The 24,906-nt window shown below is 43.4% G+C and overlaps 1 protein-coding gene across 1 annotated transcript in view; it reads left to right on the top strand.

Annotated features, from left to right (window-relative positions):
- The window catches only part of ATP6V0E1 (ATPase H+ transporting V0 subunit e1), a 34,061-nt gene extending 14,711 nt beyond the window's left edge, over positions 1-19,350 (top strand). Inside the window, exons 3-4 of the mRNA XM_046667596.1 lie at positions 12,025-12,154; positions 18,857-19,350. Of these exons, the coding sequence (XP_046523552.1) occupies positions 12,025-12,118 (94 nt within the window). The 3' untranslated portion in view covers positions 12,119-12,154; positions 18,857-19,350. The remainder of the gene's footprint in view (positions 1-12,024; positions 12,155-18,856) is intronic.
- The last annotated feature ends 5,556 nt before the right edge of the window (positions 19,351-24,906 follow it).

Genomic DNA, 24,906 nt, shown 5'->3' with positions numbered 1-24,906 from the left:
CCTTTTTTGCCGAGGAAGACTGGCCCTGAGCTCACATCCACGCCCATCTTCCTCCACTTTATATGGGGGATGCCTACCACAGCATGGCGTGCTAAGTGGTGCCATGTTCGCACCCGGGATCCGAACCAGTGAAGCCTGAGTCGCCAAAGCAGAACGTGCACACTTAACCGCTGAGCCACCAGGCTGGCCCCCTGGTGTTTTTGGATGGAATGTTCTGTATATATCTATTAAGTCCATGTAGTTTAATGTGTCATTTAAGGCCAGTGTTTCCTTATCAATTTTCTGTCTGGATGATCTATCCATTGACATAAGTGGGGTGCTAAAGTCCCCTACTATTATTGCGTTACTATCAGTTTCTTTTATGTCTGTTAACATTTGCTTTATGTATTTAGGTGCATAGGTATTTACAAGTGTTGCATCCTCTTCTGGATCATTCCTTTTATCATTAGATAAATGCTCTTCTTTGTCTTTTATTAGGCTTTCTGTTTGAAAATCTATTTTGTCTTATGTAAGTATTGCTACCCCAGCTTTCTTTTTGTTTCCATTTGCATGGAATATCTTTTTGCATCCCTTCACTTCTGGTGTGTGAGTGTCTTTAGATTTGAAGTGTTTCTCTTGTAGGTGGCACATATATATTGGTCTTGGGCTTTTTTCAGCCGTTCAGCCACCCTATGTCTTTTGATTGGAGCCTTTAGTCCATTTACAATCAGAATGATAATAAATGAAATAGAGACTAAAAAGGCAATAGAAGAGATCAGTGAAACTAAGAGCTGCTTCTTTGAAGTGATCAACAAAATTGACAAACCTTAAGCTAGATTCACTAAGAAAAAAAGAGAGAAAGCTCAAAGTAATTATTGCTGGGTATGTACTTACTGCCGTTTTGTTAATTGTTTTCTAGATATTTTTGTAGTTGTTCTCTGTTCCTTTTTTCTTTCCCTGCTCTCTTTCCTTGTGATTTGATGACTTTAGTGTTATGTTTGGGTTCCTTTCTCTTCATTTTTTGTGTATCTATTGGTTTTTGTTTGTGGTTACCATGAGGTTAGTCTGTAACAACCTATGTATTTAGCAGTCTGTACTAATTTAATGGTCTCTTCAGTTTGACCTCACGTTTTTTACCACCCCTACGTTTTATGTTTTTGACATCATATTTTACTTCTTTTAATTTTGTGTATCCCTTAACCTCTTCTTGTAGATATAGATGATTTTAGTACTTTTGTCTTTGACTTTCATACTACCAGCTCTGTAAGTGGTTGATCTACTACCTTTACTGTATATTTGCCTTTACCAGTGATATTTTTCTTTGATAATTTTCTTATTTCTATTTGTTGCCTTTTCTTTTCCACTTAAAGAAGTCCTTTTAACATTTTTTTGTAAGGCCGGCTTAGTGGTGATGAACTCCTTTAGTTTTTGCTTGTCTAGAAAACTCCTTCTCTCTCCTTCCATTTGAATGATAACCTTGCTGAGTGGAGTATTCTTAGTTGTAGATTTTTTCCTTTCAGTGTTTTGAATATATCATGCCACTCCCTTCTAGCTTGTAAAATTTCTGCTGAAAAGTCAGTCTCATGGGCATTCCTTTGTATGTAACTTGTTACTTTTCTCTTGAAGCTTTTAAAAGTCTCTATCTTTAATTCTTGACATTTTAATATGATGTGTTCTTGTGTGTTTCTCTTGGGTTCCTCTTGTTTGGTACTCTCTGTGTTTCTTGTACCTGGATGTCTGTTTCCTTCTCCAGGTTAGGGAAGTTTTCAGCTATTATTTCATCTTTTTTGTTGTTTTTTTTTTTCCTTTTTCTCCCCAAAGCCCCCTGGTACATAGTTGTGTATTTTTAGCTGTGGGTCCTTCTAGCTGTGGCATGTGGGACGCCGCCTCAACTTGGCTTGATCCGCACCCAGGATCCAAACCAGCAAACCCCGGGCCACTGAAGTGGAGCGCACGAACTTAACCACTCAGCCGCAGGGCCAGCCCCCTATTATTTCTTCAAATAAGTTCTCTGCCCCTTTGTCTCTCTCTTTTCCTGGGATGCCTATATTGCAAATGTTAGTACACTTGATCTTGTCCCAGAGGTCCCTTAAACTGTCTGCATTTTTTTTTTAATTCCTTTTTCTTTTCAGCTTGGGTGATTTCCTCTACTCTGTCTTCCAGATTGCTGATCTTATCTTCCGCTGTTAACTCCCTCTGTTGAATTTTTCACTTCAATTGTTGTATTCTTCAGCTCCGGTTGGTTCTTTTTTATATTTTCTAAGCCTGCTGACGTTCTCACTCTGTTCATCTGTTCCTCTCCCAAGTTTGGTAAACATTGTTATGACCATTGCTTTGTACTCTTTATCAGGTAGATTGTTTATCACTGTTTTATTTAGTTCTTTTTTTTTGAGTATTTGTCTTGTTCCTTTAAGGAGACAGAGGAATATGTTCCAAATATTTTTCCTACTTCTCTGTGCTTATTTCTATGTATTAAGTAGATCAGCTGCATCTCCTGATCTTGGAAAAGTTGTCTTATTTAGGAGATGTCTTTTGCGGCCCAGCAGTGTGCTTCCTCTCATCATCTGTGCCAAATGTTCCAGGGGTGTCCCCTTTGTGAGCTGTGTGTGCTCTTCTGTTTTGGCAAGACCACAATTGCTGCAGACACGCAGGTAGGCAGGGCTGGCCCATGGGCTTGCTGATTTCGAGTCCTGGCCACATGTGGCTGCTGTGGGTGTGTTGTTGGGAGGAGCACACTCCTGGCTGTGAGTTCTGGTAGTGCAGGACTGCTGTGAGCTCACTTGTGGGCAGGGAACGCCCCTGGTGTAGCTGGTTGCTAGGCTGTGGGCAACTGCTACTGGCTCATTGGTGGGCAGGGCAGGCAGGGCAAGCCCCCATGGGTTGGCCCTGCTGCCTGGCTGCACATGACTGCCTCAGGTGCCCTAGAGGGGTGCTGCCCCATCCACAATTAACAGGCTGAAGGGAGGGTTCCCAAATGGCACCTGCCAGCATTGATATCAGCAGAGCTGAACTAGGTCACAAAAATGGTTGCCACCACTGTCTCAGAGTTTTTAGGGGTGTCCCAGCTGTCTCCTGCTTCTCTGGGAGATGCTCCAAGCTTAGTAAGTGAGTCTCCTTTACCAATGGGCTATGCACTTTTCTACCTGGTGTTTTTGTGCTGATTTCCAAGTTGAGTGAGTCTGTGCCTGGGCCCTTTAAGACCAGGTTTTCTTTTTCCTGAAGTTCTTTGGTTTTCCTGGGCATGTTCCCCTCTGGTTTTCAAAGCCAGGTGTTTTCAGGTCTTGTGTCTCCTGTGCTGGATCTAATGTGGAGCTTGAATCCCTCCTGCAGGAAAAGCTCCCTACCTTTGAGATCACTCCTGACCGTGAATCACCGTGGCCAGGTGTGCTCTTTTCCTCAGCAGGACTGTATCTCTGCCTCTTCCACTCCTCTTGGTGTTGTCCCTTGTTATGGAGGTTCTTTTCAGCCAGTTTCCAGATCTCCCTCTGAGGAAATTATTCCACATGTAGTTGTAGATTTGCTGTGTCTGTGGGAGGAGTGGAGCTCAGGATCCTCCTATGCTGCCATCTTCCAACCAGCCTTGTTGTATAAGAGCTGTTTTAAAGTCCTTAGCTTTTTTCTTTTTTTTTTTAAGGTTTTATTTTTTCCTTTTTCTCCCCAAAGCCCCCCGGTACATAGTTGTATATTCTTTGTTGTGGGTCCTTCTAGTTGTGGCATGTGGGACACTGCCGCAGCATGGTTTGATGAGCAGTGCCATGTCCGTGCCCAGGATTCGAACCAACGAAACACTGGGCTGCCTGCAGCAGAGCGTGAGAACTTAACCACTCGGCCCCAGGGCCAGCCCCTGAAGTCATTACCTTTTAACTGCAACATTTGTGTCATTTTGGAATCAGTTTCTGGTGATTCCTTTGTCCTTGGCTGTTGATCACATTTCTTTTTTTCTGCGTGTCTGTTTTTTACTAAATAGAGAGTCCCCCTTATATGTGAGGGATATGTTCCAGGACCCCCAGTGGATGCCTGAAACCTCAGATAGTACCAGACCTTATAGATACTGTTTTTTCCTATACATATACCTATAATAAAGTTTAATTTATAAACTAGGCACAGTAAGAGATTAACAACAATAAATAATAAAATAGAACAATTAATATACTGTAATAAAAGTTATGTGAATGTGGGTGCTCTCTCTCGAAATATTGTACTCTGCTCACCCTCTGTTCTTGTGATGGTGTGAGATGATACAGTGTCTACACGATGGGATGAAATGCGGTGGATGACATAGTGTTATTTTCAGACCTTGGTTGACCGCAGTAACTGAAACTGCAGAAAGCAAAACGACGGATAAGGGGACTGCGGCACTAGACATTGTAGAGGACCAAGACTCTGGATTTTCTGTTCCTCTGAAAGAGGATGCATTCTGTTCTCACAAGCAGTTAAATTATTAATTGATCATCTTAAATTTTTGGAGGATTGATTTTACACTTTGTTGAGGCAGATTTATTTCAGTTTTGCCCTTAGATTAGAGTGAGCTCTCCGTGAAGGTGTGGCCCTTCTGGGGTTTCCGTGGAAAACCTGAAGTGTTTACTGAGCCCCTCTAACTTTAGGCTCCAAATTTTCTTTCCGCAGGGGTAGGCAGCTGCTGAAATCTCTGCTCTGTTTTTTCAGCCTTCTGAGTGTTTTCCACCAGTCCTTGGCCTTTCCCTGGCACATTCATGGTTCAGGGATCAGCCAAGGAGTTAAGAGGAATTTATACGCAGGTTTGGGGGTTCCCCTTTGCATCACCTCCTTTTTGAGATTTTCCTTCTTAATTTCCAACTGCTCTGGCAGCTCTGAGCTTCATCTTTTGATACCTCAAGCCAGTAAGACTGCAGGTTTTTGCTTGTGCTCCAGTTTTCCTGCCCCACCCCTGACCTAGACGGTGTCCTCAGGGGAAATGCTATATCAAGGTACCAGTGTGGCCTGCTTCTTTCGAGGATCAAACCCCTCCAGTTTCTACCTGCGTTTGAACACACTCTAGCATCATCAAATAGGTGTTTTTCGTTTTGTTCAGGGATCACAGTTACTGTGTATAGAATGAGTCTGATACAAGTATTCTGCTATTACCAGAACTAGAACCTCACCTATTGACTTTTTTATTTTCAAGTATTATATTTTCATTTCTATACAAGTTGTTTTTACTTCCTTTACGGTTTTGTTTCCCCCTCCTTCCCTTATTCCTTTCTTCCCTCGTTTCTTTCCTTCTTTCTCCCTGCACGTATTTTAAGCTTATTTCTTTAGATGTAGTTTAGTTTTAGTTCGTATCTGATAATTCCAGTATCTGAAGTCCTTGTAGGTGTGTGTCTGCTCTTTGCTGTCTTTGCTGACTCACACTCATGGTGCCTTGTTTCCATATGTGTTTAGTTATGTTTGACTGCCAGCTCTTCATTTTCCTTATAATTTTATGTGTGTGACTTCTTTGCGACCTGATATGAAGGTGGGCTCCTCCAGAAAGGATTTACATTGCTTCTGCCAGATGCCTAAGGCCATCACCAGTGTGGGATTAAATTAAGTAAAATTCTTGGTATGTGGTTTTTTAAAAAACTGTGTAGAATGAATTTGAGTTGCAAACCTTTATGAAGGTCAGTTCTCAGTGGCAGTGTTCTCCTTCATTCTTGATGCTTATATTTGAGAGAGTTGATTTTCCTAGCATTCCTTTTGAGGTAGTTGTGTCTAATTTATCCTTACTTTAAGATAGAACCCTTTGGGGAGTCTCAGCTTTTTTGGGGGTGGGGTGGGGAATGAAACTGTTATTAGACTCCCTTCCTGGGTTTTGTCTACTGTTTCCCAGGCCCTGTGAGGTCTGAAAACAAAAGCTCAGGTTCATCTGGTTTAGTCTGTGCTCGCAAGGTGTGGAAAGCAACCTGCAGTCACTTCATTTTGCCCTCTGGGTACTTGCCTTCTCTTAGTTCTTAGGTCTGAGAAGTGCTTACATTTCTGTCATGGCTACATTTAAAATATTTGAATATCTTGGCTGTTTGTAGTGGAAGGGAAATCTGGGTGCCTGGCCCAGCATAATATATTATCTGCTATATGAAAAAGTTTATTTTTGTTATTCTGACTTTAAATCTTTTCCTTTATAATTTGGAAGATAAGAGGATTGTTACAGACTTTGAACCAAAAGGCCTGGTATAGAAAGTGTGGAGGAAAAAAGGGAAAGATGTTTCAAGATTAGAGCTGGCAAAAATAAGGCATATTCCTACATAGTGAAAGAGCCATAGTAGAGATGGGGTGGGCATAAGGCTAATGGAAAATAGATTTGTGCCTTTTCCTTTGCAACCCTCTTCCAAACCCCCATGGCTGTAGCAGAATTCAGTTCCTTGTGGTTGTAGGACTGAGATCCCATTTCCTTGCTGCCTGTCAGTTGGGGGCTGCTCTCAGCTCCTAGAGGCCACCCACATTCTTGCCATATGGCTCCTCCGTCTTCAAAGCCAGCCACAGAGATTCTCCTTTGTATCATAGCCTTCTCATCCTGTAGTCTGGGTCCAATAAGGACCCACACAGTAGGTTAAACAGAGGAAGTTTAACATAATTATTATCAACTATGACATATTAGTAAGATATAAGGAAACTCTGTGGTACCCTAGGGCTGAGGGAGAGCACCTGAGAAAGGACAAAACTGGAAGGGATTCAGACCTCATTGGAGAAGGGTGGTCTAGCCTACTAGATGCAGAGAAGTTTGTTTGTTTGGCCAGACTAGAGTTAGTGTGGAGGTGCTGGGCAAGCATTAAGCCACCCTCTAGAGTACAGGCAGGAGGTAAGGTGATCAGTGGCGTGGGTATGCAGTGGGAGTCCCTGTGCCAGTGTGAGCAGGAGGCCTTCAAAGCGTGTAGGTCATGCAGGGGCTCTGGTTTCTGAGTCGAGAGCACCGCAGAAGGGTTACTTCCAGGCCGAGACTACAAGATCAAAGAGCGACCGTGTTCTGGGCCTGAGCCTGTGCCGGCTCCACAGAATGTCCTCACACCCACTCTGCCGACTTCCAGCCCACACCTGCAGTGTCCCTCCAGCTCCCTCTACTGAGAAAGCTTCACATCGTGCTCTCTATAAAGGAGAAAAAGGAATTCAGTTGTGCGTTACAGAGCACATATTGAAGGGTGTGTTCCGGGCTGATCGGCAGTGACTTCATAAGTGATACACACACTCCAAATGCCTTTCATCAGGGCAAGTCTCGTCCCTTTTAAGAGCTCGCCTGATTAGGTCAGGTCCACTCAGGATGATTCCCCTTTCTTAAAGCCAGTGGTACCATATAACATGATCTAATCCCAGGAGTGGCTGTCCCATCACATTCACCATCCCGGCTTTAGACAGGGTGTGTATGCCAGGGGATGGCAGCCTTGAGGGAACATCTTAGAATTCTGCCTACCACCGTGGGGGTGCGGGCAGGAGAGGAGGTGGAGATGCGAGTTACTCAGTGCTATGTGAGAAACTCCTTTGTAAAGTAATTAGGTTGTATGTCTTGCCGTGGCTTGAATACATTTTTAGCTGTCTCACAAAGAGAGAAAATAACTAGTATTTATTGAACATCTCTTTTTCAGCTACTGCACAGAGCACTTTTATGTACTCTCTGTTTAGTTCTAAACAGCTCGAGGCAGGGATTATCATCTTCATTTTACAAAAGGGGAAACCGAGGCTCATGATATAAGGGCACCTGTCTGGAGTCACTCCACTAATATTTGGTGTAGCTGAAATTAAAATCCAGCCCTGTGTAATTCTGAATCCTGTGTTTTCCAGTAGCATCTAATGACATTGCTGCCCTTGAAAGGATTTGTGTCATTGGAGGGGGATGAGGGGATCGGACAGAGGTCCGTCTTGGTGGAGATAGGGCAAGTGCCCTCCTGCATCTCTGCTGTCTCTCAAGGAGCCCACTGATGGTGGTCACTCCTATTATGGCTCTCCCTGGAGGGATGGAGGATCAGAAGAGAAGTCCTAGCCAGACTTCTCCGTTCCAGCAGGGAAGCGGGACAGTTATCCGCTTGATCTGCACGTCACCGGGAAGTAACCGTGCCTTTGTTCCCTGTTCTCATATCTGAATGTGGAACGAAAGAACAAAGCAGGGTTTGAGAGAGCGGGGCATAGGCTGCTCTGCGGGGAGGGCGTATTTCTGCTTGGCGAATTCTAACAACCGAGAGCTGAGCTCATGGTAAGTGGCCAGGGAGTGTTTGTAGAGTGAAAGCTCCTGTGCTGGTCTGTATCGAAGCACACGCTACTACTATCCTTGGTTTGTCTCCACAAGCTCATGGACCCCTGGGAGTTGGTCCCTGCCGGTTCCTCCCCTGTCCTCAGAGCCTGACATGGAGCACAGCACTCGTAAATGATCGTGGGATCAGTGAGAACTGCTAGGCTGCTTCATTTGTCTTGTCCTTAATACCCTATGGGAGCAGCGGGGTGGAGTGGGCCTCGGGAGTCCTGGATTCCCCTTCCAGCTCGATCCCTGCTTCACTATGGGGTCTTAAGCTCCCTCGGACCTAGTTTCTTCATTGTTAAAATGAGGAACCGAGACTTGACTTCTGGTCCGTTCCAGTTCTGTAATTCTTTGAAAGATGTTACTGTACCATAGCTGCCTCAGTAGTTTGAATGATCTCAGATGGTTAGTTTTCAGTCTGGACTTCAGGTTATGGAGACGTGGAACAGTTTGGGCAAATATGAAGGGTACATTTAGTTCTCTTGGACACATGAAGTAATAGATTCATTGGAATATGACCTCTTCCTCCACCCACTACCCACTTCCATCAATTCAGAATGGATTTTTTTTCTCCTTCCAGTTCTCCATCATGTTTATTAGCTTTAAAGGGAAATTTTAAGTCAAGTGGTAGTCGGAAGGGCAGGCACAGAGCTCAGCTGGTTAGAGGGGGAAAATTCCTCCATGAAATTTCAAATGAACTGGCCTGGGCTGTTTCCCAAGGAATTTTCTTAAACTGTGGTTTGTTGGGTTTTTTTTAAGTGAGATGTTTTGCTTGATTTGAAACGTTAAAAATAGTATGTAAAATTAAATTTCAAAAAGTTCCTGAGTCCTAATCTGAGCAAGCAAAGTGGACGTTGTTCTTCTGGGTCTCTCTTCTTTCCCTCGGGTACCAAAGGCTGCGATGCACTTCATCAGTCAGCAGCAGATGGATTCTTTCTTTTCTTAACTCCCAGACAGTTTAGGTTTAGCTAAGTTGATGCCTTCTGAAATGTTGTCAGTTAACATGTTTCAGAAGGTCACTTTTGTCGTGGGAAGATTAGTCTGACCTGATTTTTGGTTCAGGAGCCACTCCCCTCTAATTAGTATTGTGACCATAGGCAAATCATTTAGCTTCTCTCTACCTCAGTTTCCTTAACTGTGTCTGGGGGGATTAGAAGAAAGGTTATATGTGAAGTATAGCATCATTATTTTTTTTTTTTAAGATTGGCACCTGAGCTAACAACTGTTGCCAATCTTGTTTTTTTTCTTCTGCTTTTTCTCACCAAATCCCCGTGGTACATAGTGGCGTATTTTTTAGTTGTGGGTCCTTCTAGTTGTGGCATGTGGGACGCCGCCTCAGTGTGGCCTGATGAGCGCTACCATGTCGGCACCCAGGATCCGAACCAGTGAAACCCTGGCCGCCGAAGGGGAGCGTGCGAACTTAGCCACTTGGCCATGGGGCCGGCCCCAGCATCAGTATTTTCTAAAAGCTCCCTAGGTGATGATCATGTGCAGCCAGGATTGAGAACCACTGCTAGACAGCATCATGCACAGTGCTGGGAGATGGTGTTTTTATTCGGTACTATACATTTTTGATGAAGAAAGGAGACAGAGACTAGTTTAGGTTCTAACATATTTTTAGTTCAGATTTCTAAGCATTGGCCAGTTATTTCAGCCTTAACAAAAGACGGACAATTGTTTTAAAGTCAGCTTCTGTTGCCTGCTGGGATTGGGGAAGTCCTGGGTCTGTGTGGAATTTTCCATGACTCCTGGCTCTGCACCGTCAGTGTGCCCTGCAGTCACAGAGCTTTTCCGTGTGTCTGCCTGTGCTCTCCTCCTCTTCCTTTTTACAGTGACAGAGAGATGTTAAACCTCAAATACAAGTCTTGGTATCTTGTTTGCGTTTAATACTCTGGTTCTAAAGACAGATCAGAGAATCTCATCTGAATTAACTTTTTGTTTATAAAGTGAGTCAGCTTGAGGTATCTCTTTTGGCCCAGTTTCCTCAGGTGTCATGCTTCCTGTCGCAAAACCACCTTTGGTGGGGTGTGGAGGGGAGGGTGGGGCGTTGTGTCTGTAGGTGCAAGCTTCTGGTGCGGGGCTGGCAGGTTCTCCGGCAGTCTGATCACGGGTGATCAGAGTCAGCCTTTTGATCCTTTGATTGGAAGAGTTCTAAAAATGACAGCAAATGAAAGAAAAGGGATCCAATCCGATAATGGCCTGGTTGGTTTTGGCTAGTTCTCCTCTTATAGGGGAATTTCAAGCCCTAAAATTTTAGGAGGAGACTGCTGTAGAAATATATCCTTTTCCTTAGAAGGCCGTTCCCTATGTCCTACGCTGAGAGGATAGCGGCATCAGTTTGTTACTAAAAGCTGCCCTCCCGGATCAGGAGATGGAGGCTGGGCTTCTTTACCACACCTCCTCCCAGAAAATGAGAGGAATTGTGGTCAGTTCCTAAGTTTCAAATAGGAGTTAAAGGCAGTGTGTGTCCTTTCATTCTGGTCCACGCTCGAACGCTGCCTCCTGGAAAAGCCTTCCTTGACCACGTTGTCAGAGTTGTACCCCCACTACCGCCAGCATTCTCTGTTCTCCACCCTGCCTTGTTCCCTTCCTGACCTTATGTTACGTCAGCTTTGTGAGGGTAGTGACAGATCATTTTCTCCTTTGTAGCCCTGGGACCGGGAGCCTAGTAGGTGCTCATCACATATTTGTTTGATAAGTAAAATATAGAATGGTTGGAATGGCCAGACATTTGCTTACAGTCTTTTCTTTTTGGTCTTTGCTTTGGTCTTAACTCAGTGATTCTGAAACTTCATTAAGTGTATGAATTACTCTATCAGATACAAAGCCGTTTATTCAGAACTTTGTGAGCAGTATAAGAACATTTTAAAGACAATTTTGACTCTGCTGCCTTTTTTTTCTTGCTTTTTCTCCCCAAATCCCCCCAGTACATAGTTGTATATTTTTAGTTGTGGGTCCTTCTAGTTGTGGCATGTGGGACGCCACCTCAGCATGGCCTGATGAGCAGTGCCATGTCTGCGCCCAGGATCCGAGCCAGTGGAACCCTGGGCTGCCGAAGCAGAGCGCGTGAACTCAACCACTCAGCCATGGGCCCCCCCCTTTTTTTTTTTTGCTTTTGCTGCTGCTTTTCACTTCTCTCCCTGAGGTAATATGTAACATCATTGGACTTCCTCCATAACTAGTCTACAGTACAGAGGAATACCTTGTTACCTAGATTCTGAAGTAAGCAGGAGAAATTAAATGCCCACTTGGTTCAGCTTCACTGAGGCTCAAAAAATGTGTCACATATTTGAGTGGTGATGGTGATTAGAGAAGGGGAGCTCAAGTGTTACCGTCTAATTTTGAGATGTGGGCTGAAATGTAACCTTGGCTGCACTAGTGAAAATGGACGTGTCGTGTCTGTTGTGGGTCTTAGCATCTGGAGAATGGATAACGTTAACACCCGTTTTCCCTGAGCCTGGAAGTTGTGATGATGATAAATTGAGATTAGGTAAAAACACTCTGAGGTAAGACTGTATGAATCCAGGAAACCTGGGATACTTTAGATTAAGAAAATGAGAGAAAAGACCAGGATGTCCTCTGATGAACCTCACCGCTCTGTTAAGATGTATCGAAATGAAGGCAGGGTGCTGCTCTGTGAAGCATTTTGTTGTAAGACTCGCTCCCATCAGCACAATGTGTGATGAACTTTAAGTGTATTAAAGGTTTGGTCTGAACAGAATAGATTTGTTTTACTAAAGCACTTTTTTTCATCTTAATTGAAAATGGTCTGGTTGCAACATGATTTCACCACTTTCGTTGTTGTTTCTCCCCTGTTATTCTTTTAGTTGGCTGATTGCAATTCTGGCCCAACTCAACCCTCTCTTTGGACCACAGTTGAAAAATGAAACCATCTGGTATCTCAAGCATCATTGGCCTTGAGGAAGAAGACCCTCTCTCCAGTGCTCAGTCATTGAGGTGACGATACCCTTGACCTTTCTCATCAGTGTGTCAGTCAGTCAGCTAGAGTTAGCCTTGACTTTTCCTCAGAATTTTATGGCTACTTTAACACTTGGCAAGGGCAGGCTGCTGAAAGCAAACTTGATCTGAAGAGCAGAAATAAATTTGGAACTTAGGCCATTCTCTTTATCAAAGGATTTATCCATAAGAGTTTTTTAAATTCTGCTATTACCCTGCCCTCTAAATAAATTAAATTCGCATGCAGTCTTTCAGACACAGCTCAGGAACAGGACGACCTATACTTGATATTGCAAGATTCAGCAACTTTAAGAACTGGCTGACAGGTATAAAAGCATTCCTGAATGCTTTGGATAGAGACAGGAGGTTTTTGAAAATTGGCCTTAAAATTGCAGGTTTTATGGGTTCTGAGGACCAGAGAGAGGAGGAATGGTATAGTGGAAAGATTTATTCACTGGCTGAGAGTCAGAAAACCTGTCATTTGGTGTGTTCCTCTACCTCCATTCTTTCAATAAATGGAAGTTAGTGCTAAATGCTTGTCTAGATTCTGGTTCATCCTTTCTGGCAAGCATACTTCTTAGATGGCATGTGACCTTTATATTGTCTCACATCAGGAGGCAGTGTCTGACTCTCTTGTCTTGACTGATGCTAAGATGATCAATGGGCTCGGGTAATGACAGCCTGGTCCCTCCACTTGTAAAGTTCTCTGTCAACCCTCATCCAGTGATTTTATCCATTGAGGATCTTAGCCTGAATTAAGCGTTTCAGTAGCAATTGCAAAATGGTGATTTTCTGGTTCTGTCATTACTTCTGCATTTGATTAGATGAAATGTTTCTATAAAGATGAACTTTCCCTCATCAACTAGGGTTATTTAGTAACCTTGAAATGTAGATCATATAGGAAAAGCAAAATACATATTTAATTCTTTTCTTTTAATTTTCAGAGTAAGTTGTTGGTGCCCAAGTTACCTCCCGGGTATCCAGTGAGGTTTTCTTTTCTTTCCTTTTTAATTTTAGTCAATTAATTTATTCACCTTTTTATATCCAATTGTTCCTTCTTTGACCTGTGGGAACCTGTCTAGACTGGCTTCTATATCCTTCTGTTAATAGTCTTTTGCTATTTTCCTTACTTTCTGGCAGTATCAAAATGTCCCAGATCCATCTTGTGTTTTTTTCAGTCCCAGACTTGAAATCAGCTGTTCCTGCAGTTGCTTTCTAAAGTGCCCTCTGAAAAGACCCAAGTCCGCTAGTCAGTGCTCGAGCCCAGTGGGCCTTGGATTTTTCAGTGAGAACGGTATTTAAAAACCAAGATCTGGTGGCTAGGTGCGTCCATTTCTGCTGGGTTGTTGGACAGTGCCAGGAAGTATGTACTTCTAAGAAGAAATAAATCATGAGTTTATGTTAGTATTTCTAATTCACATTTATCATTTCAGGGTTTTTACTTAACGTTTTTGGTTTTATACTTGAATATCATTCACATATGCTGAAAATCTTGGCTCCTAAAGATAATAACTTAATTACTTACTTTCATTATCCTACAGTACATATAAAATAGTTTCAAAATAATACCAATGCAATTTGTAAGTTTATTGACGGCAGTTTAGGACTTCTTTGCTGCTTCAGTTGTCCTTAGAACAAATGAAGAACAAAATGCTTTTTTCTGTGGTCACGTGAAATGATGATTTCCTCTAAGTGGTTATCAATTTGATGTATAGATTAAGTTGTTTTATTCTGTGTTCAATTCATAGTATTTTTTTATTTGCTATTATTGTTTAAATATGTAAAACATATTTCCAAAGTCAAAATTATAAACAGGATGTATTCAGAGAAATCTATTCTTCCAGTTTTCATTTTGCAAAGATAAGCAAATACATACCTACATTCGTATATATATGTGTGTGTGTGTATGTGTGTATCTCCGTTCTCCCTGCACACACACAGCTGTTACAACAAAGATATCATTATTATATATAGTATTCTGTATGTTGCTTTTGTCACTGAACAATATATCCTAGAGATTGCTTCTATCAGCTTATGGAGACCCTCCTCAATTCTTTCTACAGCCATTGATGTGCTTTTGGATTGTTTCCAGTCTTTTGTTGTTGTTAATAAAGCCATAGTGCCAGCCTCTGCATATGACATTTTATATTTTTTCCAGTGATCTTTGTGTTAGATTCCTTGAAGATGGAATCTCTGGGTTAAAGGCGTATATATACTTTTTCTAGATATTACTGCATTCCCTTCCATAGGGATGGTACCATTTTTGCATTCCCACCATCCATATAGGAGAGTGCCTGTTTCCTCACAACCTGGATATTTGCTAACCTGATAGGTCAGTAGTCAGCTTTTTTTTCCTTAGAGTTCTGTCTTTGCCCAAAGGGGTTTAATTTCCTTTTTATGTAGATAGTTTTAAATCCGATTCATAAGACTTTTTTTTTACCTGCCTCTTTTTCCATCAAGTTCTCTTGTTTCCCAGCCTTCCTTTTAACTCTAGTGAGTGTTGAGTAAGGATGTTGGTTGGGGTTTAAAGCTGAGAACTTCAGGCCTCAGAGTTGGATCTCCTTCCAGTATTTCCTTCCACTTCTCTGAGCCTCATTTCCTTCCCTTGTAATACGAGAACTGGGCCCTTTGGCCCTAAATAACGTTGCGTGTGTGGGTCTGAAGGTTTCATTTGCCCATTCTTTTCAGTCTCACGTGTCTGTCAGCCTGACAGACTGATTCCTATCGCTTGCACTCTGCCACAGCACACACTGGGGCAGCTTGAAACCCTTCTGTTAAAGGTTGTTTCTTTAAAAGCAAAATGCCAGGAAGTAGGAGGGTACAGCCAGGCAAACCCTAATTAGGGACACCATGTCACTTTTATTCCTCAGTTGAGGCGGTGACTGCAGCAGGACCGTACGCTGGGTCCCATCAGAGATCCTGTCTCTGCCTAGCAATGGAGCAAACAGAACTCTTGAGATAGGACTTCACTTTTCTTGGTTGTAAAATGAAACGATTGAGCCAGATTCCCTTTTGAACTTTGTACTTTTATACAACTCTGAGGTGACAGAAGAGTGCGGAGACCGGATTTAGGCCTGTCTTCCCCTGGTGAGAAAAGGCGTTTGATTTTGTGCATGATTTCTTTAAGAGGCCAGATTTGAAAAGTAGGAGGTGTAAGCCAGACATGGTATTCAGCAGAGAAAAATGAGGAGCAGTCGTGAAAGCTGTAGGATGATTTTATACAGATGAAATTGAATTGGTCTTTCAACACATTAAACACCCCGCCGATCGAGTGCTACTTGAAGCCTCTGTAATTACCCTGATCTGTTTTTATGTATTGAGGAGCTGAGCCATGGTTATTGCTGATAGGCTGAGTGATAGCACGTTGTGTTCATTGGCTAGAAATCTTGCCCAGGACTCCAAGAACACTGCTCACTCCATCTGTGCCCCCTGCCAGCCTTCACTGCCTCTCCCAGATTCCTAAGATGTTTACGGAACTGTCACATCAAGGTTGCTGTTTTTGTCTATGTCCCATTTCCCTACAGCCTTCGGGGTGTGATGCTTGTATGGAATCTCCTTGGAGTGGGTTTGGCTTCACACCCCGTGTCCTGTAAATTAGTTGGTTTAACACACGATTGTAATATGTTAGGTGAGCTAATAGGGTTACCGCAGTCCTAAAAGGGCAGAAATGCTATTTTATTACAAAATCTGGACAGGAGAGGAATAGAGGGTGTTGGTAATTGGGCCTCTCTCTGGGGGAGCTGTTTTTCTAGGCATTCCAAAAATAATTGAGTGCTCATGACATTCATGGTACTGAGAGGGGATTCCAGGGGAGGCCGTGGGCTCTCGAAGGGTTGTGATCTGTTGAGAGGTTGAAATTAAGCCATACTTGTGAAAAGTTAAGCAGCGCAAGGCATTTGGTGGTTAGAAAGCCCATCTTTCACTCTGGCACCTCTGACTAGATATTCTGCTGCCGCTCCAAATTCAGTCACGTCTCCGTTGAGGTTCCTGATGCCGTAGTTTCCCTGTCACTTAGGGTCTGCACCTACCCGATCACTTCTTTCTCCTCTTCCTCCGGTCCAGTGGATCCTGTTGTGTCTCCTGTGTCTGTCCGTCCTTCCGTTCCTCCTTTGGGCACCCTGACGTCTGACCCTCAGCTGCGGTGCTGAGTTCTAGCGGCTCCTCATCAGGTCCCCCCATCTCTACCGGCAGTGTGTCTACAAAACACCACCCTGTTTATCTTCCTGACGGAGCACTTGCCGAAACACATCCCTGCTTGCCCTAGAAACGCTCAGTAGTTCTCCATGGGCTACAGCAGGGTTTTGGATTTTTTAACCTGAGGTCCCAGATTTTACTGGGTACATGCCCTTGAAATGCCGTGTAACGTGTTGTAAGCATAGCTTTTGTCAGAGTCATGAAAGGTCCCATGAGCCACAAAAGATAAGAATGACTAATGTGAGGCTATGTCCGGCTCTCTAGCTTGGCAGCTTTCTGGACGGGCCTTCCCAGTCTGCCCTCACTCAGACCCCCTTCGCAGCCTTTCCTTCCACTGCTTTCCTCCATGACCCCTTGATTCCAGCCCTACTATTTTCATGTTCTTTTATTAATTTAGAAAGCAGGTTATTCTGTGAACATTCTTTCTGCTTTCTTGCCCCTGCTTACCCATTCTCTCTTAATTCTTTCTGATATTTTCTCTTTGAGCGTCCAGCTTGCACATCCTTGCCCTTCCTTTTCCGGCCACTTGGTTTCTCAGTGATTTCTTCTGGCCCTCAAGGTATGTCACTCTCCAGTGTTTGCCATTCATTTGGCACACTGCCTTGAGTTGTTAAATAGACATACCTTTAGTTTGCTTAAATACCTCTTATAGTTAATCTATGATAAATGCATACCTTACACATAATAGTAAGAAGGCATTGTTTTGTGAATATCTGAACTGAAAAAATAAAGATAAAAATGAAACATATCTTTGATTAAGAAATATACTCAGTCTTCCTTCCCTGAACAGATTTCCTGGTTCTGGCCTTAATATTTTTATGTTGTCCTCATTCGCAGTTTTATCTGAAAGTAGTCTTAGTGATTCCTTTATTTTACAAAAACGAGAACATGAACCCTTTGGTTGAGTTCCTCACCCACACCCCCAAATGGCTATTGCATGTCAGAGAGATGATTAGAACATGTGCTCTTTAATTCACTTCCAAATCTAACCACGTCTGTACCATTTAACGTAAGTCACTGACATTTTTCTTAAACTGGGATCCCTGAGCTTGAGTGAAAATTACCCTCTGTTTCAGTGTGGTTTTCAAAAGTGAAGACCTGTTTTTTCCTTTTTGTGATTGTTCATTTGTCCAAAAGGCCTAAACAATCAGGAGGTCTAACTAGTATGCTGTTCAAAGAAAATTAACACACAAAACGTCTGTGTCCACTACCTCACTATTCTCAAGTGAAATTTATAATCTGCCGGGAACTGTCTGTGCAGAGGCGCTGTTCTGCTGGCCTAAGGAGGAGAAGAGAAAATAATCATTAGATGAGAGGAAAGGTTTTATGAGGCTGTGAGGCCACAAGAAACCAGTAGCTCTGGTAACTGCACCTCCCTGGCCCAGTGTGGTTATTTTCCTAGTGCATTGTAAAAACGGTCCTCTGATTACATCTTGAGCTGGATGTATTTTGTTTGCAGTGTCCTGCCTTAGCGTCCCCAGCAGTCTGGTGCTTTCCACCATCAAGGGCAGCTGGACTACCCCAGCTTGCACCGTAAGGCTGAGTAGCAGCATCTCCCACCTACTTCTGGACCTTGGGCCCTGGGCCTTGGGAAACCTATCATTTTATCACACTGCCCTCTGGATTCTGCTGGTGTATCCCTTGATTTGGAAAACCTCAAGGCCCATCAGCTCTCTCTTCTCAGATCTGCCTGCCACAAACCACGTTGCATCCAACTTAACTAGCCCTTCACCCTACCTGCTCTTAACTTCAACATTCTGGCAAATTATGTGTCATAACCAGCTTGTTTTCTTATATGCACAACCAACTCAAACCTTGTGTGGAAATTGCCTCTGAAAGACACTATTTATTAATTTATATTTTCTCTTTATTGGTTTTTTAATTTCAAAAGTAGCATATATGGCTTTATTTATATAAACCTTATAAAATAAGCCTTATATAAATGAGTTTATGCGACCACTGTTAGTTTGATGTGTGAAGATGCCTGTTTTAAATGTTTGTTAGCTCTGTAAAAGTGATGTCGCACCTTTAAGCTTCTAGAAGTTTGTCACCTACACTTGTGGCAAGAACGGGGAGCAAACCAGGAGCAACCCTGAGTACCAAGGAGCCTGCTCTTTAGGAGTCTGACGTAGAGAAAAGCGTGCCATGCCTGTGGGAACCTTGCGTCCCTGCTGTAAGAGGCGCAGGAACATACGGATTCCTGAAACCCAAGTGAACTCCTGAGACTGCAGTGTGATCAGACTTAGTCAGCTCCGTTCTTCTTGCTTCCTAGGACACAGTCAAACCGTGACTTGTGCTTCCCAGTTCAGCAGTGTCGTTGGTAATGTTTTGTCACAGCCCTGCAAAACCCACCCACACTTGCACATTAATTGAGCGACTTTTCATCCAAGTGTTTATTGAACACCTATATATTTTAAATTGTTGGCCTGATTGATTTTCTTGATGTTAACCTTTTGCCCTCCTGAGGAAGTTGTAAGGACCAGTTACTAGAATGGCTTTGTTTTGCAGGTCATGAAGAGAATTCCTCTACATGCAAAATCCCCTCCAAACCCAGACCACCTCCCTTGACTTGCCTGTTTTGACCATCAGCTGCCTTACTTACATCACGCCGCATTTGAATATTTTATTCTACCATGCAGTCTTTTTCCTGTCGCCTTTTTTACACTTTGATGAATTATGTGCCTACTTAACCCAAACTGTGCTGAATCCGTAAAATGTTTATGCACTCTTCTGAGATAGAAGGTGCTGTTCTTCTGAGAAATACGGTAGTCTCTCCTTGGAACCTGTGGATTTGAAGATGCCTCCTGCCTACTCACGATGTGGGAATCAGCAAAGTGTTTAAAAACTTACAAGACAGCAGGACTCCATGGGGCGGTCAGTAGGAGGGCATGCTCAGAGGGGAGATCTGTCCCGGCAGAATGACACCAAAGTATATTTTCAGGATGAATTTCTTATTTCTGCCATCTTTTTGAATAAAATTATTTTTCTGCTTTCTATGGAAATCTGGTTTCAGTGTTTTTGTTAAGCTCATTTTTATAAGCTTTTTCTATCTCTAGATAATAATGCCTTTTTAAAAAAATGGTCTTGTAGTACAAACGGGTTAGATGTATAAACCTTGCCGTGTGGTTTGAGATATCTGAAGAGACTGGCAAGTCCTTTTCTGAATCATTCAGTCAGCGTTTGAGTGCTTGCTGTAGCCAAGGCGCTGGAGGAGTCAAAGATCTGGAAAGCGGGGTCCCTGCAGCTTCAGAGCTGATGTGCTGTTTGGAGAGGTGAGGCCAGTGTACGCAGAGCTACAGTACAAGACCATGTTTGACCATTGTCCGTAAAACAGTGGTTATGACGGTGAAGGGAGAGGGTCAGTCCCAGCCACGGGACGAGGTGGGGCCAGCAGTGCCTTGTACCATCACACCCTCAGAAATAGGACTGAAGAAATCGAGAGTGATTAAAAAGCCTGGGACGGGGACAGTAGTGCCATGTTTTGGTAGCAGGCATCTCAAGAATTTACTAATTTGGGCACTTTACTGGTTTTAAGAAGTTAAAAACTAAAATGGATCTAAAATTTTCACCAGCCCATGGCTTTTTGACAGCCAGCCAAGAGTGGATTTCCTGTTTTGCAGTTTGCATTTTTATTCCTCCCAAACTATCTGAACTCATTGCTTTGCTATTCTTATGACCAGAGAGTTTCGAGTTGAAGAGACTCTCGTGCTTTCATTTCTTTCTTTCCATTCTTTACTTTCATTTTGAATTTACGGTTTTCCTGAGAGTTAGGCAGCTCCACGCTACATTTCCAGCAAAAGGGCCTCTTTAGCTAATTTCATGGAATCCATAAACCTGAAGATCTGAAGTTGAAGGGACCATAGTGATATACGCATCGTTTTATAGATAAGGAATCAGACGGAGAATTACTTGCCCAGTTTAATGTAGCTGCGCAGGGGCAGCCTGGGGAGTAGGGTCCCTGTTTTCTAATTTCTACTCTAGGGCACTTCTCACTTGCCACCCCGCCTCTCAGAGTTGCCCTGGCCAGAAGCCAGCCCTTGGGCTTGGATGGGAACGAAGAATTCTGCCATTATGGATGACCAAGCTGTCTCCCATCAGAGTAACTTGTTTGACCCTTAATCAATATTTGCCATCTAAGAAAGCAATGCTGGTGGTTACTGTGGGTACGTAAAAGGATGCCACAGTCTTGGCACTCTGCAGCTGTGTACCTGGATTCTTCACGTCAAGCTCTGCAGATCATTATCGCTGGGGGTCGGTGTGAACCCTTCCCAGCAGACCACTGTGTTTTTGAAGCTGAGCCTCATGATGTCCCTAATGTGGTGGCGCTTCCCTTGAGTGTTGCCTTTGCCTGTCTTGAGTTCAGCGTGTGGCCTCAGCTGATGGGGAGCCTGCATGGGTTCAGCACAGCAGACCCTGGCTGGGGCGTGCTTGCAGCAGTATTGGAGGGCAGCTCTGGGAGCGCTTCTCTTTCACCATCATGGTTTGGCACATTCCCGTTTAATGGCATAGTCAAAGGCCGAGGTCATGACCCTGGCTGATCCAAGTCCCTGAGTTCTGGCTTATTCTGTCCCTTTATACTGATGCATTTTTGTACTTCTCATTCACTCTGAGTGATGTACATTAGACATTGGGAAGTAAACTGAATTATGTTACTTTTGCACATAGGCTCGCTTGCTGATTGGTGGGAGCCAATTCCTTCAGACAGGAGTAAGGAAGATTAGTGTGTTGACTGCGCTAACAACAGTGGGAAACACAGGGCTGTGAGCACTGGTGCACCTGGTGCTGTGCCAGGGAGGTTTTCATTGTCCCCTAGCAGGGAACATCCTGTTCAGTAAGCCTTCTAGGGAGGTGAAAGGCCCTAAAAAGGCAGCAACTCAAGTCTGAACCTAGAAGGTTCTCTCCAAACCTCCTGGGACTTACTCTTAATGAGGCCCTCATGGCATCAGCATGAAGCCTATGGAGAAGACAGGAGCTCATTTCCTAGCCAAATTAGAGATTAAAGACCTCCCAGAAAGATTGATTGCAAGCTCCTAAAGGCCAAGTACTGGTACTTTGTCATCACTCAGCTGCATTGCTATTGTTGAAATGAGGGAGCAACTCTCTATGAGGGAACTCGGCAAGTTCCCTTTGCCCAGGAAGTCACTTAACCCTTGAGCTTGTTTCCTCATTTTTGAAATTGTTGAGAAGATTAAATGCAATTAATATGTAAACTCAGATGTACATTGTCTCCTCACCTCATCCCTGATAATTGAACCATTTTGTTACAGCGTGCCCCGATATCTGAGATGGGTGCTTACAAATCATGTTTCCTTTAGCAGTCCCTATGCTCTGGTGCTTGCCGGGGCCCAGACTGGAGGAGCTCCATTCAGCTCTTAAAGGATACTGGAAATGTCCTTCTCCTCTAAAGCCTGTCCAGGTGAACATGATGTGGCCTCCTGGGATGATCGTTAGCTTAGGAGAAACCCTAGGCTTGCAGTCTTATTCTGTCACTTGCTAGCTATGTAACTTTGGGCAAACCATTTAGTTTCTGAGCCAACATTTTTTCATCTATAAAACGGGATAACACCTACCCTTTCTGCCATACGAGGTTGTGACCAAATGAGGTGGTGGTGGTGAAGGTGCTTTGTAAATCACAATAATATACAAAGGTGGGGCCAGCCCGGTGGCACAGCGGTTAAGTGCACATGTTCTGCTTTGGTGGCCTGGGGTCCGCCAGTTCAGATCCCTGGTGTGGACATGGCACCGCTTGGCAAGCCATGCTGTGGCAGGCATCCCACATATAAAGTAGAAGAAGAGGGGCATGGATGTGAGCTCAGGGCCAGTCTTCCTCAACAAAAAGAGGAGGGTTGGCAGCAGATGTTAGCTCAGGGCTAATCTTCCTCAAAAAAAAAAAAAAAAAATAATACACAAGGGTATTTTCCAAAGAAATGACAAAGTCTCTAGGACCCACTGACAATACTTTTCTATAAAGATAGGCCCCAGAGGAGCAGCCAGCTGATTTTTTTTTTCTACATCTGGTTTCCCTTTTGATTAGTCATTTGTACTTGGGTTACAGAAAAATGAAAGGCACGCACCAGGCTCCAGGCCTGAACTCTGAGCAGAGAGAGGGATCTCTTAGAAACAATCATAGCACAAGTGTCTGGACCACATCCTTCCTGCCCTTCCAGGTTCTACCAGCTCTCCAACCGGAATGGGAGTATTTCTGGCATGCTTCTGAAGATGTAGTCTGAGGGTCGTCGTTTTCTGTAATGTATGGTGATGTCTACGCCCTCATCCCTGACCCAGCAGTACTTTCTTATATCTTTCTCTGGTGTTGCTTCAGAAGTGGCCTTCATTTGTCCATTTCTTCCAGCCCGTTTTTTAGCAATGGTGACTGTTCTGCCATGCTGATGCATATTTGGAACTGAGAGATTTTAAATTGTTGCTCAGACTCATGGCACATTTGGCCTTCGATTTCATCTTCCAAAAATTTTGAAGAGTCAGTTGCTCCTTTATTAATTTTATTTAAATTGTATTTTTAAATACATATCTAGGCATTGTAGAATGGTGTCATCATCCCATCCCTCTATTCAAGAGCTCTCTTCTGTTGGGAGAACAAAGATATTTGAAATGGAGATGAACTCTTGAGCAAGAGTTATGGATTACGTTTCTCCTTGCTCCCTTCTTTCAACTTCCTCTCAAGTGTTGAATGGATGAAATTAATTATAGAAAATTCATAATTTTCAAAGGAAAAAAACACAGTGTGAAATACCATTGTAAAGGATATTTATCATAGCACAATTAATGGAAAGCAACCTTGAGGCCCAACCTAAGGAGATGCTTACGTAAGCCATGCTGCGTCCAAAAAAAGAAGTGTCATGGTGCCTGAAATAATTCATTTTTCCAGATTGTGTGTCTAGGAAAGAAACTGAAAAGACAACAGACTATTAATACTGCCTCTGGATGGTAACTGCAAATGATTTAATTTTTTTTTCCTTTTCAGCATTTTCTCCAATGAAAATGTAATGCGTCAGTAAAAAGAAGAAACAATAAAAGTTATTTTAATAACAAAAGATAATAGAACATTATATTAAGAGAAAAAAACCCAGGATTTTACTCTTATGTACACAGAAAAAAGCCTGGTAGGAAAGAGACCAAAGTGTTCATAATGATTATTTCTTTTACAAATTTGTGTATTTTCCATCAAGAGTATGTGTTACTTTTATAGTCAAGAAAAAAATGGTGTTTTGGGGGGCACCAATGTCAGACTAGTGTTAGTACTTCTTTCAAACATTATATAACACACCCTTTTCTTTTTAGAGTAATTCAGGATTGGGGAAATGAAGTCAGCTAGATTTATTAAAACACTGAAGCTATTCTGAATCAATGAAAACCAGCGCGTTCACACAGCACTTCTGATTAACTGTTTCCATTGTGCAGGACCGAGTGCAGAGCATTCAGCTTATAAAACTCTGGGCTCCTTTTGTATAGGTGCTCACAGTGGCAGCATGGGGAAATGAAAAGGGAGCATTGATTCCAATTCTGCCCACACAGGAAAGTGGAAGCCTGGGGTGTTACTGTTCTGGGGTTCCACATGGGTTAGAAAAAGCCCCACTGTTCTTCCGCACCTAACTGCTCCAAGCAAGGCTTTCATTCAGGTGGTGTCACTGCTTCAGTTAAAACCCTCTCCTCGTGAAATGTATTCGCCCCTTTTCCCCCAACTCCCACTCCCCACCCCCCATGCCAACTCCAAAACCAGAGTATTCTAGTAGCTGAGGATGTACGGCGACTGATACTGCTGCCACGTGAATCAAGTGAGGATTCCATTTCAATTGCAGTCAGGATTTTGACATGGTTTCCGTTGTTTCCTTACACTGTCCAAAGTGTGGTACTGCTGTGGGTTGCACCCCAAAACGGAACAAGCAGAGCAGATGTTTTGTAAAAGTAAGCATTGCATTTGAGGAGGCGTGAGTTAAGAAGCTAAGTGTGATTTTGCAAGCCACAAAAGTTCTTCAGCAACATTCAACAGGTATTTCAGCCCCTATTCTCTGTCCTGATGTAAGCTGCTCAAAACAATGGTAAGCACAAGAGACTCAGCCCCTGAGCTCCTGGAGCTTAGAGTTGAGCAGGAAGACAGTCAAACAGCTCCCAGGTGTTCCTGGTGGGCGGACGCCGCTGTAGCTGGTGTGGAATCTTAGGAAGTAAGGTTGCTGGGTAAGAGCACTAGAAATGCTAAACTAATGGTGGAGGAATGCTTCTTGAAGGAATGACCTTTAAGGGTAAACCCAAAGGATGAGTAAGACCTAGGCAAAGAGGAGTGGTTGAGGTGTTCTAGGCCAACCAGTGGTGGAGGTGTTGCAGGAGTCCAGGAGAGAGAAGTGTCATGGAATATGGTAATAGGAATGAAATGAGGTCAGAGAAGTAGCTGCATTGGGCCATATTAGCACATACAGATGATTGGATGTTGGAGGGTGAGGGACAGAGAGGAGTCCAGGATCATACGCAGGTTCCCAGCTGGGTGGACCGTGGAGACTTCCCTGAGATGGGGGCACACGGATGAGTCCAGTCATGCACAGTGG

Source organism: Equus quagga, chromosome 7 (assembly GCF_021613505.1).
Source record: "Equus quagga isolate Etosha38 chromosome 7, UCLA_HA_Equagga_1.0, whole genome shotgun sequence".
NCBI lineage: Eukaryota > Metazoa > Chordata > Mammalia > Perissodactyla > Equidae > Equus > Equus quagga.
Note: the sequence above shows the minus strand (reverse complement) of the source record. Positions and strands in the feature narration are given on the sequence as shown.